At 33.2% G+C, this 14,049-nt stretch overlaps 1 protein-coding gene across 20 annotated transcripts in view; it reads right to left on the reverse strand.

The window, feature by feature from the left end:
• The window catches only part of tgfbr2b (transforming growth factor beta receptor 2b), a 90,742-nt gene that overhangs the window by 29,677 nt on the left and 47,016 nt on the right, over positions 1–14,049 (reverse strand). For all 20 annotated transcript variants that reach the window (XR_015510252.1, XM_087285174.1, XM_087285169.1 and 17 more), the window contains 2 exon segments: positions 2,412–2,701; positions 330–830 (listed from right to left, as the gene is read on the reverse strand). Coding sequence is in view for 19 of the 20 variants with exons in the window: in XM_087285174.1 (XP_087141300.1) it covers positions 330–830; positions 2,412–2,701 (791 nt within the window). In the remaining variant the exon portion in view is untranslated.

Consider the following 14,049-nt stretch of genomic DNA (forward strand, 5'->3'; position numbering starts at 1 on the left):
AAAGCATCATTATACAATGACTCACCTAATTACACTAACCTGCGTAATTAACCTAATCATTTAAATGTCACTTTAAGCTGAATATTAGTATCTTGAAAAAGATCTATAAAATATTATGTACTGTCATAATGGCAAAGATAAAATAAATCAGTTATTAGAAATGAGTTATTAAAACTAATATGTTTAGAAATGGGTTGAACTATGAAGAGAGGAAAGCTAATAATTTCAACTGTATAGATTAAATGCCTTATTTATCACAATAGCTGAAGTCTGCATGATTCTGACAAACAAATGCATTGATGAAGATGAACTGTTATTGCATGCCCCACCTGTCCACTGTTAGCCAGTTCATCCACCGACAGCGAGTTGTCCAAACGAAGCCCGAGCCCGAAGTCACAGAGACAACATGTCAGGTCGTTCTTCACCAGGATGTTGGAACTCTTGAGGTCCCGATGGACGATGGGCACTTTGGGTCTCCCACAGGGTGTGTGGTCACTATGCAAATGAGCCACGCCACTTGCCAGGGAACTGCCAAGCAGCCGCAGGTCTTCCCAGCTGAGCAAGTGGCGCATCAGGTACTCCTGCAGGTTCCCTCGTGGGTGAAACGCTGTGATCAGCCAGTACTGTTTCTCCACCTTGCGCTCCTCAGCTGTTAGGAAGTGCAGGATGTTCTCATGCTTCAGGTCGATGTCCTGAAAGATGTCCTTCTCGTTCTTCCAGGACGCGTACTCTTCATAGGGGAAGATCTTTACTGCTACTGTCTCGAACTGCTCTGAAGGGCTTTGTCTCAGCTTGGCTTTGTACACCTCAGCGAAGCGGCCCTTGCCCACCTAAAAGGGGTGGAAGAAGCAATACATTACTGACACGCAAGTAAGTGAATGTTTTAAGTGTTTGGCTGAAAACAATTACAGGTTCAAATTGTACTTAAGTGTTGAAGTAAAAAGCCTGGCAAAAATAAAAATGTTTTTATTTTAAGTTTGAAAGAAAACGTTAGCTGCACTATATTGTAAAACAGTGACATTGTGATATTTTCTATGATATTTACTGCGATACGGAGTATAACTTTACTAGATGAAATAAACTCTAGGTCTATTTGGAAAGAATTCATCATTTTAGATGCATTATAATGATTTTATAAGTGTGAGGATTACATTAAATTGGTTTATTATATGTTGTATATTATACAATATATAATATACCAATCACAAGCATTGATAAAAACAGTAAAGCAATGATACTGTACAAATAAAATGCACAGTCCTTTATGATTTTTCTGGACGTCTAGCAATATTCAGATTTAAAAATAACACTGTATAGTTTTTATCGTATATTTACATAAATACAATTAATCTTTCTTAAAGTTAGAAATGTCATTTGTTATGCCTGGATACTTCAAAATGACCTTTAAAAAAGGCGCATAGTCGCAGGCCCTAAACGCACATAAATAATGAACGCTTTGGTAACTTTATATTGCAATGACAAATCATGGTGTTTTCAAATATAGCTCCTGGTCAATAATAATACCAGTTAAAAAAATGCAGATTCTGCAGTGCGACTATTGCAGATGCGCATATTGCGATATATTGTGCAGCTTTAGTGTAGTAATTCACACAATAACACAAAACCAAATAATAATATGCATAAAAAAATGAACAAATAATAACTTTAAAATAGCTCTAAAAAAGTTCTCCTACTTTGACTTTGTTGTAGTTTCATTTAGTTTAATGTAAAACTAAAACAGCTAAAGCTATAAAAACAAAGCAAAAAAAAAAACAGACAGACATTAAATGCATATTTGTAGCTTAAATAATGCATGCAAATTTAAATATTTAATATTATTGTATATAGATGAGAATAAAGAAATATAATTTAAATGCACACATAAATAGGCAGGCAGTCAGTTTTAAATGAAACTAAATAAAGAAAAACTCCTAACTATACTTTTATAAATATATAATATATACCAAATATACTTTATAAACTCAAAAAAAAAAAATACTTTAAAACCCATTTAATCGGTTTTTTTTTATGGAAACTTCGTTGGATTTTATGAAAAAACTAAAATCTTTTAAGTGAAAAAATAGGTCGCTTTGATTAAAATATATCAAACTTACTTGACCAGATAAACTTATATACCTCCAGTTTGTGGGAATTTGTTAACTGTGGTATTACATATCATCTCAATTAAAAACAACTGACCAAAAGAAATTAGTTAATAAAGGTCCCATTACGTATTGTGAAATGTGCATTTTTTTATTTAATGTTTGATATAACCTCAACTGAAACAGAGAGCCCCATCATACACTGCGCAATAAGGTGCAAGACATGTTTGGTGCAACCCTAATTTTCACATTGTTTTAATTTCACAGAAACTTTGAGAAAGTTTGTACAATAATAAGGTGTCTCCTGACCTGCAGGTCGAGCTCGATGGGCAGCGGATCCATGTTGTGATTGATGTTGTTGGCATGTGTGGAGCTGCTGTCTGAGCGGTCATCATCCATCATGATGGCGCAGGCGTCACTGCAGTCCAGAGGGCCTTTGGGACCCTTGTGTTTAGAAGGCTTCTTGGTCTCCCACTCGTCGAGTTTTCTGCGGCGGTACATGCGATACCAGTAGAAGGAGGCGATGACCAGCACAGCCAGAACCAGCAGAGGCAGAAGACTGACCAGGATCACCAACACCACCTGGTTATTGGTGGGAACTTTATCAATCGGAGAGAAAGCAGGGGAATGTTAGCATTTACCTTCACACACACAACAAGATGATTGCATTTAATAAAAACTATGGCTATTTATAGTTAACAACACAGTCTATAAGAAGAAAAAGATCATATTGTACACACTACACAGATTTTAAATGCTAAGAAAAAAATGCTCCCCCAGATGTTGTCCTGGTTATATTAATATTTAAGTTAACAAGCTGTTGTTTTCAGAAGCAAATGCTTCAGAGTTTACCTCAGTCAAACTGTTTTAGTTCAGTTAAACAATGGTATCTTACTGGGAATAGTAATAAAAAACAGATATTTAAAATACAGTACTTTTCATCATTGTCATATACACTAGATTAGAGCTGAAGATCTTTGCCCGAACCCGACGGGACCCGGCGGGAACCGCCATCAGCCTGTTTGAGCAGACCAAAGAAAGTGACGATTGACAAAATGGCGACAGAGACCTCATAATAAATCCTCAGGGGAGAAAAACTGCATTTTCCCAGTGTAAATTTCAAACTACAGCGGAACAAATCATTATAAATGAGGTAAGTGACATTCTAAGTCGATCTCTCTCTTTTTTGTATTTTGTATGTTGTAGTGCTGTAGTCATACCACAAAGACTGATAGTGTTTGCTTTGGCTTTTTCGGGGTTAATTATTGTGAAATCCCGGTTGCAACAGAGAAATTCTGGGAGACATCTTTGTAGACTGATGGCATTTCATGCCACTCAGCCTTATAATCTTAAAATGTCAGCAAAATGATCTATTTTGTCATCACTTTAGACATTACGCTAGAGGTTCATTCAAATAGCTTTAAAGTGACGTTGGTAAATTAGAAACGGCTTCTGTTGCTCTGACGTCAGCTGCGAATGTGAATGAATGGCAGAAGAATATAGCTCCTTATACAAAAGGGTTTTTAGACTCTCAGTGTTTGATTTTCTTTTTTTTTTCTTTGCTCAAATATATACTGTAAAAAATACTGGGTTCCACACAATTCCTTTATGTTGTGCCAACACAAATCAATTAAGTTAACTTAATAATTTTTACAAAGTAGATTGAACATAAAACAATTAAGTTGCCCCACCCAAAAAAAATAAGAAGAATTGTGTTTTCAACTCATTTTAAATAAGTAATTTGAACAAGCAGCAAGAGTCAGTTTTGAGTGTAGCAGGCATAACCATTCAGTCACCAAGTCACCAGTTTGCCCAAACCCCTAATCATTAACTCAGTATGTGAGCAGTTTTTCCAAGCATGAGTGAAGCTCGCACACTGCTCGTCTGTTCTACCATGGGGAAAGTTTACCCTGCTATATGCCGTGCTCCTGCCAGCCTGAGGATTGGCTGCAGGTTCAATCCAGAGACAAAGCGAGACCTGCCAACTACGTGGGCAGAGAGTGGAGTCAGTGTTTGGTCTGTCTGCATTCTTCCATCAAACACACAGACACGCCTTATCATTGAGACGCAGACATGAAACCAGCAGAAATGGATACATGACACTGCGAGAGAAAACGTCAATAAATGCCAAAGCGTTTGGCAGACACAACAGTCGGCAAACATGTCCGTGAAGCGCAAACGAAAAACACTCTCAACCCTTCACATGCAGCAGCAGAAAGCTGTTCTCCAGCCAAATGAAAGACTATATAATCATGCATGAAATGACGCTGCCCTTTCCAGCTTAATCCATCTAATATGAGGCTCTGCTGTTAAAGAGACACTTGATTATGCTTTCACTTTTTAAACTGTAGATAGTGTGTGATGTTGCTGTTTGAGACTAAACAGCATTTGCAAAGTTATTATGCTTAAAGGTCAACTCAAAGAAAGAGGTTTTTGTCTTTTTTTTCCAAGACAAAAACGTGCAGGTGAACTGGGTTTGTTTGTTTGTTTGTTTGTGTTAACGCCATGCCAGTTTCTATGGACATTTTCATGGCAAGAAAAAGCATACTGGAGACATAGATTATATGAAAGTGTTACAATTGTTTTTTGTGAAAAACTCTAAAACTGTATTTGGATTACCACTGTTAAAAATGGCATCAAAAGAATATTACAAAAAACATAATGAATAAAAGAATACGTATTTAATAATACTATTTCTTACAGCATTAAAACTCAAGTGAATTGGGTAATATAATTTAATAAAAGTAATATAATACTATCATACTCCCCGAGTTAATTGATTACAATAAGCATATCATTTTACAAATGATATAATAATATGAATGATAAACTATTATGTAATATAAATAATTACTTAAATATGTAAATGAGTTATATTTTAGTAAATAAGGTCTAATTATTATAATATATCATATATGTCACAAAAAAAAAAAAAAAAAAAAAAAAAATATATATATATATATATATATATATATATATATATATATATATATATATATATATATATATATATATATATATATATATATATATATATATATAGTTTGTATAATAATATCTTGTTGTTGTGCATTTCTAATTCAGAAGTTTCCTAGAACCAGGAATTTAACAGACCATTTTAGGACAAGGGAAACAGCAGTGTAGAATAAAAATGTGAGAAATAATGTGAGTTAAAGAAAAATAAAGTACAAACCCCAATTACTGTTCACCCCCAAGCCTTCAAAAATAGCTGATTGACCACTCATTTACATAGTCTTAACAAGAATCAAGTGGATCACGCTTTTCAAAACCTCAGACTCACAAATTCATCTATTAAAACTTTAATGCTTCTAGCTGGTGGTGGAGGCGACAACAGACATGTTTCTCATTAGCGCACACTCATTAGTGCGTGTGCTACTACCATTGCTTCTATACTGGAAAAAGAACCATTAATGGTGCAACGTTTATTGATATACTGAATAATATTATTATTATTGATACTGTTATTAATATTACTAGTATTGGAGTGTTGGTTTCCTTGAATAAAAATGGAAAAATGCAAAATGCATTCTTTTAATAAAGTCTTATTAAAATACTTAATTAAAACATCTAGGACATCTACTAAACTATATTACTCACTACTGTTTTCTAGTACAATATAACTTATTTAATAAAATCTCCGAACATGGCATTTTAACTCTATGTTTATAGACAGGTCGATTCTTTCCATCCTCTGGTGTACTGATGATCAATGGCAAACAAGCTTCATCCTGCTTTCATTTGATTTTCCTGGCTGGGCACAATGCATGCCTGCTTTAATCTGAAAATGTCATTATTCATAGTGAGGATTCCCACATGTACATCTTACTGCATTTTTCGATCCCTGTCCTGAAAATACAAAAACACAGCCAGACTGAGAGCAGTAAAAAGCTCAACATGAGAAACTCAGACCTGTTTCTGTTTGTTTGTTATGGCTACGACTTCATTTTATAGCATGGCTGAAACCACAAACAAGTCTGACTTTTCTCTCTCTTTTTTCTTTTCTTTTTTTGTCTCACTAACACCGTCGTGGTCTGCCGCTTGGCTTTTCTCAGTGTGATTCACAGTTTAAACTCTCAGCTCTATAACCTGAGGCCAAGATTCCTCTGCATGTGTGTGTGGGTGTGTTTGAGAGCCGGTGAATATATGTGTACGTGCCGGTCAGACCTGAGCTAAAAAGAAAAGCTATGTTTAAACTAGAGCACTAAACTTAACTAGTGTTTTAACACAGCGCTTTAAAATGAAATGTTACTCATACAGTATATACTGGTGCTTCCACTATGTTTCAGAAAAGATCTCTCCGATGCTTTTATCACCACCAGGGTGGATTACTGTAATGGACTCATCAAAAGATAGTCAGACAGCAGCAGCTCATTCAGACACTGTGGCCAGGATTCTAACCAGAACCAGAAAAACAGAGCACATCACACCTGTCCTGAGGTCTTTGCACTGGCTCCCAGTTTACATTTGGAATATATTTTAAAGTATTATTACTCGTCTATAAATCACAATGGCCGAGGACCTCAATATATTACAGATATGCTCACTGAATACAAATCTAGCAGATAACTTAGATCATTAACAACAAGTAAATTAGAAATTCCTAAAGTTCAGTGAAAGCAGGGTGAATCTGCCTTCAGCTACTGCTGCTCATTTTTAATTCTTTGTTGTTTTTCTTTTATTTTAAATTCTTGTGTAAAGCACTTTAAATTACCATTGTGTATGAAATGTGCTATACTGGATTGACAACACACATGTCTAAACAACTAAAAGCAAGAAAATTTGAATTTAAGATTGTAGCCTACATACTAGGGCTGCAAAATATATTGTTTCAGCACTGATATCGCAATGTGTGCACATGCAATAGTCATATTATAGAGTCTGAATTATAGCTGACCAGGAGCTACTGCAAAGTTTATCCATAATAATGTAAAAGTTGATCATTTGCATGTGTTTTAAGAGTTGTGAGTATGCATTTTAACACAGTTTAAAACATTTGGAATCCAAAAATGTTGATGTTTGGAGGCATAAGAAAGATTAATCGTGTTTATTTATACTATTCATGCATAATTGTTACTTCGAATTGTTGTCTTCTTTCTAGTTCAAATATCTACATTTCAAAGTGAAAATAAGATTATTTTAATTTCCCCATTGGCTGATAGTTTTACTTGCTTTAAGGAAAAACTCTTTATTTTGGCTCATTAATTCTGAAGGTGAAAACAAAAGAATATTTTAACCTAATCTAAGATTTTTTTTAGATATTTGGACTAGAAATGAGACAAAGCAATTTTTATGAATTGTGATTATTACATTTTTGCACCTGAATATAGTCAGACTCTCCAAAAAAATGTCTAATCAAGGCATCTTGTAAAATTGTATTCATATTGCAATATTTACTGCAGAGAGATAAAATATTGATAAAATATCATTTTTTTCCAATACTGCGCAGCCTTACTACATACAAATACGAAATAAAACACATATTATAATAGTATTTGTCATAAATAACTATTATTAAAACAGCACAGAGAGAAAATTCAAGTTTAAGTTCGCAGCAAATCCTTTAAATCTATATGCATGTAATGTGTGTAGACAAAATGTCTATAAAATCAAACAAAACTACATTAGTCATAAACGGACCGGTCTAGTGCGCGATGTAAATCACTTGACAAATTTAATTAAAGCTAAACAAATGTCTCCCATTTGTCGCAGTAGTTCCTTTGATGTCGTGGAGCGCCACAAAACAAAAACAAAACTTAAAGTAGTGGTCACATAACCAGGGCTTGACGAATCAACAAAGATCCAGAAAAGCCAAATATCAAATATTTCTCAATTGATAATTAATGGAAGACAACATTTCTCACAGTATTTCGATAATAGTTTTACTTCAGGAGAAAGTCTTATTTGTTTATTTCGGCTAAAATAAAAGCAGTTTTTAAATTTCTTAAAACCATTTAAGGTCTATATTGTTAATCCCCTTAGGCAAATGTTTTTCATTTGGCTACAAAACAAACCACTGTTATAAAATGGCTTGCCTAATTAACTTAACTTGTCTAGTTAGCCTAATTAACCTTAAGCCTTTAAATGTCACTTTAAGCTAAAAACTAGTATCTTAAAAAATATCTAGTAAAATAGTTGGGCTGCCATTATGGCAAAGATAAAATAAATCAGTTATTAGAAATGAGTTACTAAAACTATTATGTTTAGAAATGTGTTGAAAAAAATCTTCTCTTTCCATTAAACAGAAATTAGGGAAAATATAAAAGAATTTAAATTTAACAGGGGGGCTAATAATTGTGCATATATTTTCAACAGTGTGTGTTTTGGTTACTCTGCACTGAAACACAAGCCAATCGTTTTTTAAACGAATACAGGTCTGCAGTGTTTCCAAAAGTCTCCTTGTTTGTGGGTTTCAAGATCTGCAGTTGTGTGCTAAGTCTACACAGAATGACCAACTGAGTCTGCGTTTGCACTCTTTTTCCTTCTCGTTTTCACTGAAATAACCTGTGATCAAAGATCAGGTGAGTAGAAACGCAGTGTCAGGCTGAAAATGTTCCAGTGAGACACAGACACATGCTGCAGCTCATCTATCCTGTCAGGAAAATGGCCCGGAGATTGTCATCCAGGGAAAGAATAATGAATACTTTGCACAAGACCTGAGAAAGACATTTTTGGCATCTGTCATTTTGTCTTTTGGTGCAAAGACTGCAGCAGTCACCAGATGTGTCAAAATAAGCATAGTATATATCTGCAATCACACCTGCAGTGTTGGAAAAAGGAAGTTAACATTAGCATCCTTCTTTTAATGCAAATTATTGAATATGAGTGCTGAGGGAAAAGTTAATAAAGAGAAAGAAATATATATATTATATATATATATATATATATATATTTTTTTTTTTTTTTTTTTTTTGGGCAAAGATGAATAAAGTTGCAGTAAAATGTGGGACTAAGCCAAAAAGAAAATGAATGAATGAATGATTTGGAATGTGACACATTGGCCTGTAGATGTTCAGAGTGCTTTTAACTGTCATGTTTTGATGGATGAATGATGTTACCTGTTACTCATGTGAACTGTATACTGCTTCATCTCGGCCAGGACACTCTTGTAAAAGAGATTTTTAATCTCAATGTGCTTTTTTCCCCCTTGTAAAATAAAGGTTATAATAATAATAATAATAATAATATTAATAATAATAATAAATTTGTGATTAATTGGACCTAAAATAAAAAATTGTTATGACATAATATAAGTGTGTTTATTATATACTGTATATACAATCAGTAATACACACACACATACATAAAAGCAAAACTATACAACACTTTTTTGCATAGATATTTACATTTATATATGATATATTTCATATACATATATATTTTTATCTAAATATTTATAAATATTTTATATCTAAACATTTTCTCAAATATATGTACGCATGTGTTCATTTGTATATACCTAATAAATATATACAGTGCACACACATATAGTATGCCTAAAGAAACCTTTATTTTGGATGCGATTAATTGCCATTAATCTTTGCCCAGCACTAATATGATTATTATTTAGATAATTAGATAGTCTATGAAAAAGTCTTATATCCTTTATATATCTTTATATCTCTGGCTAGAATAAAAAAAGTTAAGATTAATATTAATAGAGCCTGTTATTTTTAATCACTATTTATTTTGTTCATCATCATGGCATCATGGTAAAGACAAAATAAATTAGTTATTATAAATTCAATTCAATTCAATTCACCTTTATTTGTATAGCGCTTTTACAATGTAGATTGTTTCAAAGCAGCTTCACATAAAAGGTCATAGTAAATTGGAACAGTGTAGTTCAGTTTTTCAGTGTTTAAGTTCAGTTCTGCTCAGTTCGGTGTGGTTTAATAATCACTACTGAGGGTCTCTGAGTTATTCTGTTTAATTGCGAGATGAGAAATATAAAACAAGAACATTATTCACAGTATTTCCTATTATTTTACTTTCTAAAGAAAGTCTTACATCTTTTATATTATTTACCTTTAAATCTCTGGCTGCAATAAAAAACATTTAAGGTCAATATTAATAGGGCCCTTAATTTGTATTTTGTTCATCATCATGTTGAGGACAAAATAAATTAGTTTTTATAAATGAGATACTCTGATGAAAAAACAACAGAACAAGAAAACTTTTCACTGTATTTCCTATTATATATATATTTTATATCTCTGGGTAGAATTAAAAAAAAATAGTTAAGGTCAATGGGCCCTTAATTTTTTTATTTATATTATTATTTATTTAGTTCATCATGGCAACATAGTAAAGACAAAATAAATTATTTATTACAAATGAAATATTCTGTTTAATTATGTCTTAAAATATTTCCATTGCCAAACATCACTTGGGAAATATTTGAAAAAGAATTAAAAATTCACAATAAAAAAATAAAAATAAAATAATAATTAAAAACAATATATATATAATTTTTTTAAAATGAGTAATGCACTATTTCACATGCTACAATAACAATTCGCACTGCTGCAAACTAAAGAAGCAAGACTAATATTTCTCATGTGAACAGGAAACTTGAAAAACTGAAACAACAACCACCAGTGTCTGAGTGTGCAGCTTCTTCAATGTGCGATAGTACGATATATCAGCTGTTGAGCGTCATGATTAAACCACGACAGGCTTCCAGGAGCTCTAAATCAAAACGCCTTCAAGGTTCCACATTCACTTCATGCTCCTTCCGATTGAGCCAATCAAGTTTACAAGTCTAAAAACAGAAAAACATGTGTGCAAAGCCACAATGAAAAGTGCAACACACTCCTTCTGACAAGCTTTATGAGTCGCTTATTAGAAACAAATGTACGTTTGTCGAACTCAGGCAATAACGGCCATCATTGTGGAGTTGCAAACATGCCTGTCTTAATCAGCGACATCAATCTGTTATCATATCTCATCATAATCATCCCATTCCAGAGCCCAAATTAAACAAACACTAGAACACGATGTTACAAAATCACTTTCATTATTGCTCCAGGCAAAAACACTTTTTCATCTGTCAATTTGGCTTTTCATAAAGTGTTTTTTAAAGTGTGAAGAAAACATCCAAAATACACCATTAAGTTTTTGTTGTATCGTTCTTTATCAATTTGTGGCTCTGGATATCAATTATAATACACATTGTTAAAGGCTTTCCCTCTCATCTTTATTCATAAAATGCGTAATTCTAACAAACGTTTGATGAGATGAGCTGGCTTTGTCCAAGCTTTTAACTTGGAAATGAAACATGTTGCTGGTAAAGACTATGTACTGGCTGATGCAATGTCACGTATTACCAAATGGTGATGGGTGGTGTTTTTGTTTATGTATTCTTTTGGTTTCGTTTACCATTCACCATTTCACTCCTGCCCATAATTATTACTTCCAATTGATCTTGTTTGTCTTTTTTACCTTTTCAGTTTTCTATTGGTTGATTTGCTGGCAGGCCCTTAAAATGGATGGAAGCGGACTTCTCGCGATCCCTCATTCCTCCACGCCAGCACAGTTTTTGACGGCTTTATTGTTGTGTTCTCCTTAACACTTTCCTTTTGATATTTGTTTGGAGTGGGGAGATCTAACCTGCTTTAAGTTTGTTTGGTTGTTATTTATTATGCTGTTGGGATCATCATTTTGGATTGTTTTGCTGGTTATGTTAATAAATAATTTAATTGGAGCACTTTGGCTGTTGTTTATTTATGTTACGCTGTCTTAGGATCACGAGTCGTATTTAAATTAGGGATGGTAACCACAGCCTTATTCATATCTGTAATCTGAACGTTTGCTTGCAGTAAAATAAAATATTTAAAAATTAAGCAGTTTAGAACTGACTTTATCAGAATGTTCAGATTTTTGTGAATCAGATCAATTATAATACACATTGTTAATAGGGATGCACCGATCCCGGTACTTAGATTGGATATCGGTTCGATATCACATATTTTTTGCTGGATTGGGTATTAGCCAGCTGGTACCGGTCCAAATCTGATCTTGCACGTGTGCTATATTCTGTGTAATTTATATGCCAACAAAAGCCATGGAGGCAGCCTATTATAAGGGCTTAGAAAGTAGTAGCCTACTATATCTCAAATGTTCTAAAGCCATGCTATAGTTTAATGTGAAGCACAGAATAATCAAGTGGTTAAATTTATGTTAACTTCAGTGCTTCCCATCGATGTGCCTGTCAATCATTCTCTATTCATTCACAAATCAAACTGCGTGCCATGTTCGTTTATGACAATACGAAAAACTTTCTCTTCAAGACTAATTGTTCCTGTTAATATGAATAATCAGTGGAGAAACTCATTTAGTTTTGCATTAAATGGGTCCACTTTGAACTGCAGAAAGACGTTCATTGATGATTCTAAATCCTGTTGTGCTTAACAATGGAGTAGAAGGGGTATGACCTGCTCTTCACACACAAAGTAGGCCTACCTGAAACTTTAAATTAGAAAAGACTCAAAAATACAATGGACAGATCCAGACGTCACAGTCTTATTTACATCTATATTTTGAAAGTTTTTACACATTCATACATAATTTACCTTATGTTATTCTACAAAACATTGTAAAAATGTTTTCAAATTTGTATGCATTCGTGTGTGTGTGTGTGTAAAAAACTCTTCAGATCAAATGCTTTTTTTTACTTTTCAGTTAAAAAAGTAAAAAGTATGCAAATTAGGTAATGCCTCATTTACATATAAACAACAATTTAGAGAACATTTGGTACAAAAATTATGATTATAATGGTAACTTTTTTTTTTTACAAGCAGTAACTTGCCTAAAAATGTTAACTATTTTCTCAGTGTGGGCATTCTCTTGCTGAAATGTTAGTGACGATTTTAAAGCGCTAATATTCTGCAGTTAAAGCAGACACATTTTGGCTGAAACTGAATTACGATTTTTTCTTGGTAAACTAATGACAGTAATCCAGTTAACCACAGTTTCTCCATTTCCCTCTTTCACTATATTCATTTGTCTGGAGCTTGGTCTAGAAGACATAATGATGTGTTGATGCTCACAGACTGTTTGTCATGCAGCATTCGCATACGCAAACACCATAATGACTCTGAATGAGGAACTGAAATCTCACAGTACAAACCCACTGATGAAGACAGATTCATACAATGTTTATTCATTTTGATAATCTGTTTATTGGTGACAACTGATAACTCTCTCATAACTGTGTCTCTACAGAACCTCTAAAAGCATATTTCTAAGACAACTTTCTACCAAGAATTGTGAAAAATCTGACAAATTTGGACAAACTCGTCTTCTTGCAAAACTCTCATTTGTAAAACTCAGTATCTAAATGTGTCAAATGTACAGAATAATAAATATTAAAAACTTATTATTGCAATCCTTATTATAAAAACTAACCGATATATTAATAACCAATAATAAAAAAAATTGAATATTGCAAGAATATTGACTTTTTATACGAAAAAATATACCATTTTTAATTTTTCTGGACTTATTTTTTATATATTTATCGCCAAATATACATTTCGATTGAGTTTTATTTGAAAATCTAGCGATAATGTGTGAAAATTAAACAAGAACATAAAATACTCCATGTTTTCAAACCTTATATATTGTAAAATATATATATACTGTGTCCGTCTAGGACAGGGGTCATCAAATATATTTGTCAGAGGGCCAGAGTTTTACAAGTCTCCTTGGAGGCCGGACTGCCAAGAAGAAAATCAAATAAAAATCTAATTTTGGCTTAAAATTATGTTTAATGCTTATACTTTTTCCATTTCATTACAAACTGAAGGCATTTGATTCAGGCTCCCATCACCTATACCACAGTCAACCACTAGGAATAATAGAAAATTCTCCACAAACACGGTGAAAATGCTGCCATTTGGCGAGGCGGCCATTCAGAGCTAGCTGG

The sequence above is a fragment of the Danio rerio genome, chromosome 16 (assembly GCF_052040795.2).
Source record: "Danio rerio strain M-AB ecotype USA chromosome 16, GRCz13ab, whole genome shotgun sequence".
In the NCBI taxonomy this organism is placed as follows: Eukaryota; Metazoa; Chordata; class Actinopteri; order Cypriniformes; family Danionidae; genus Danio; species Danio rerio.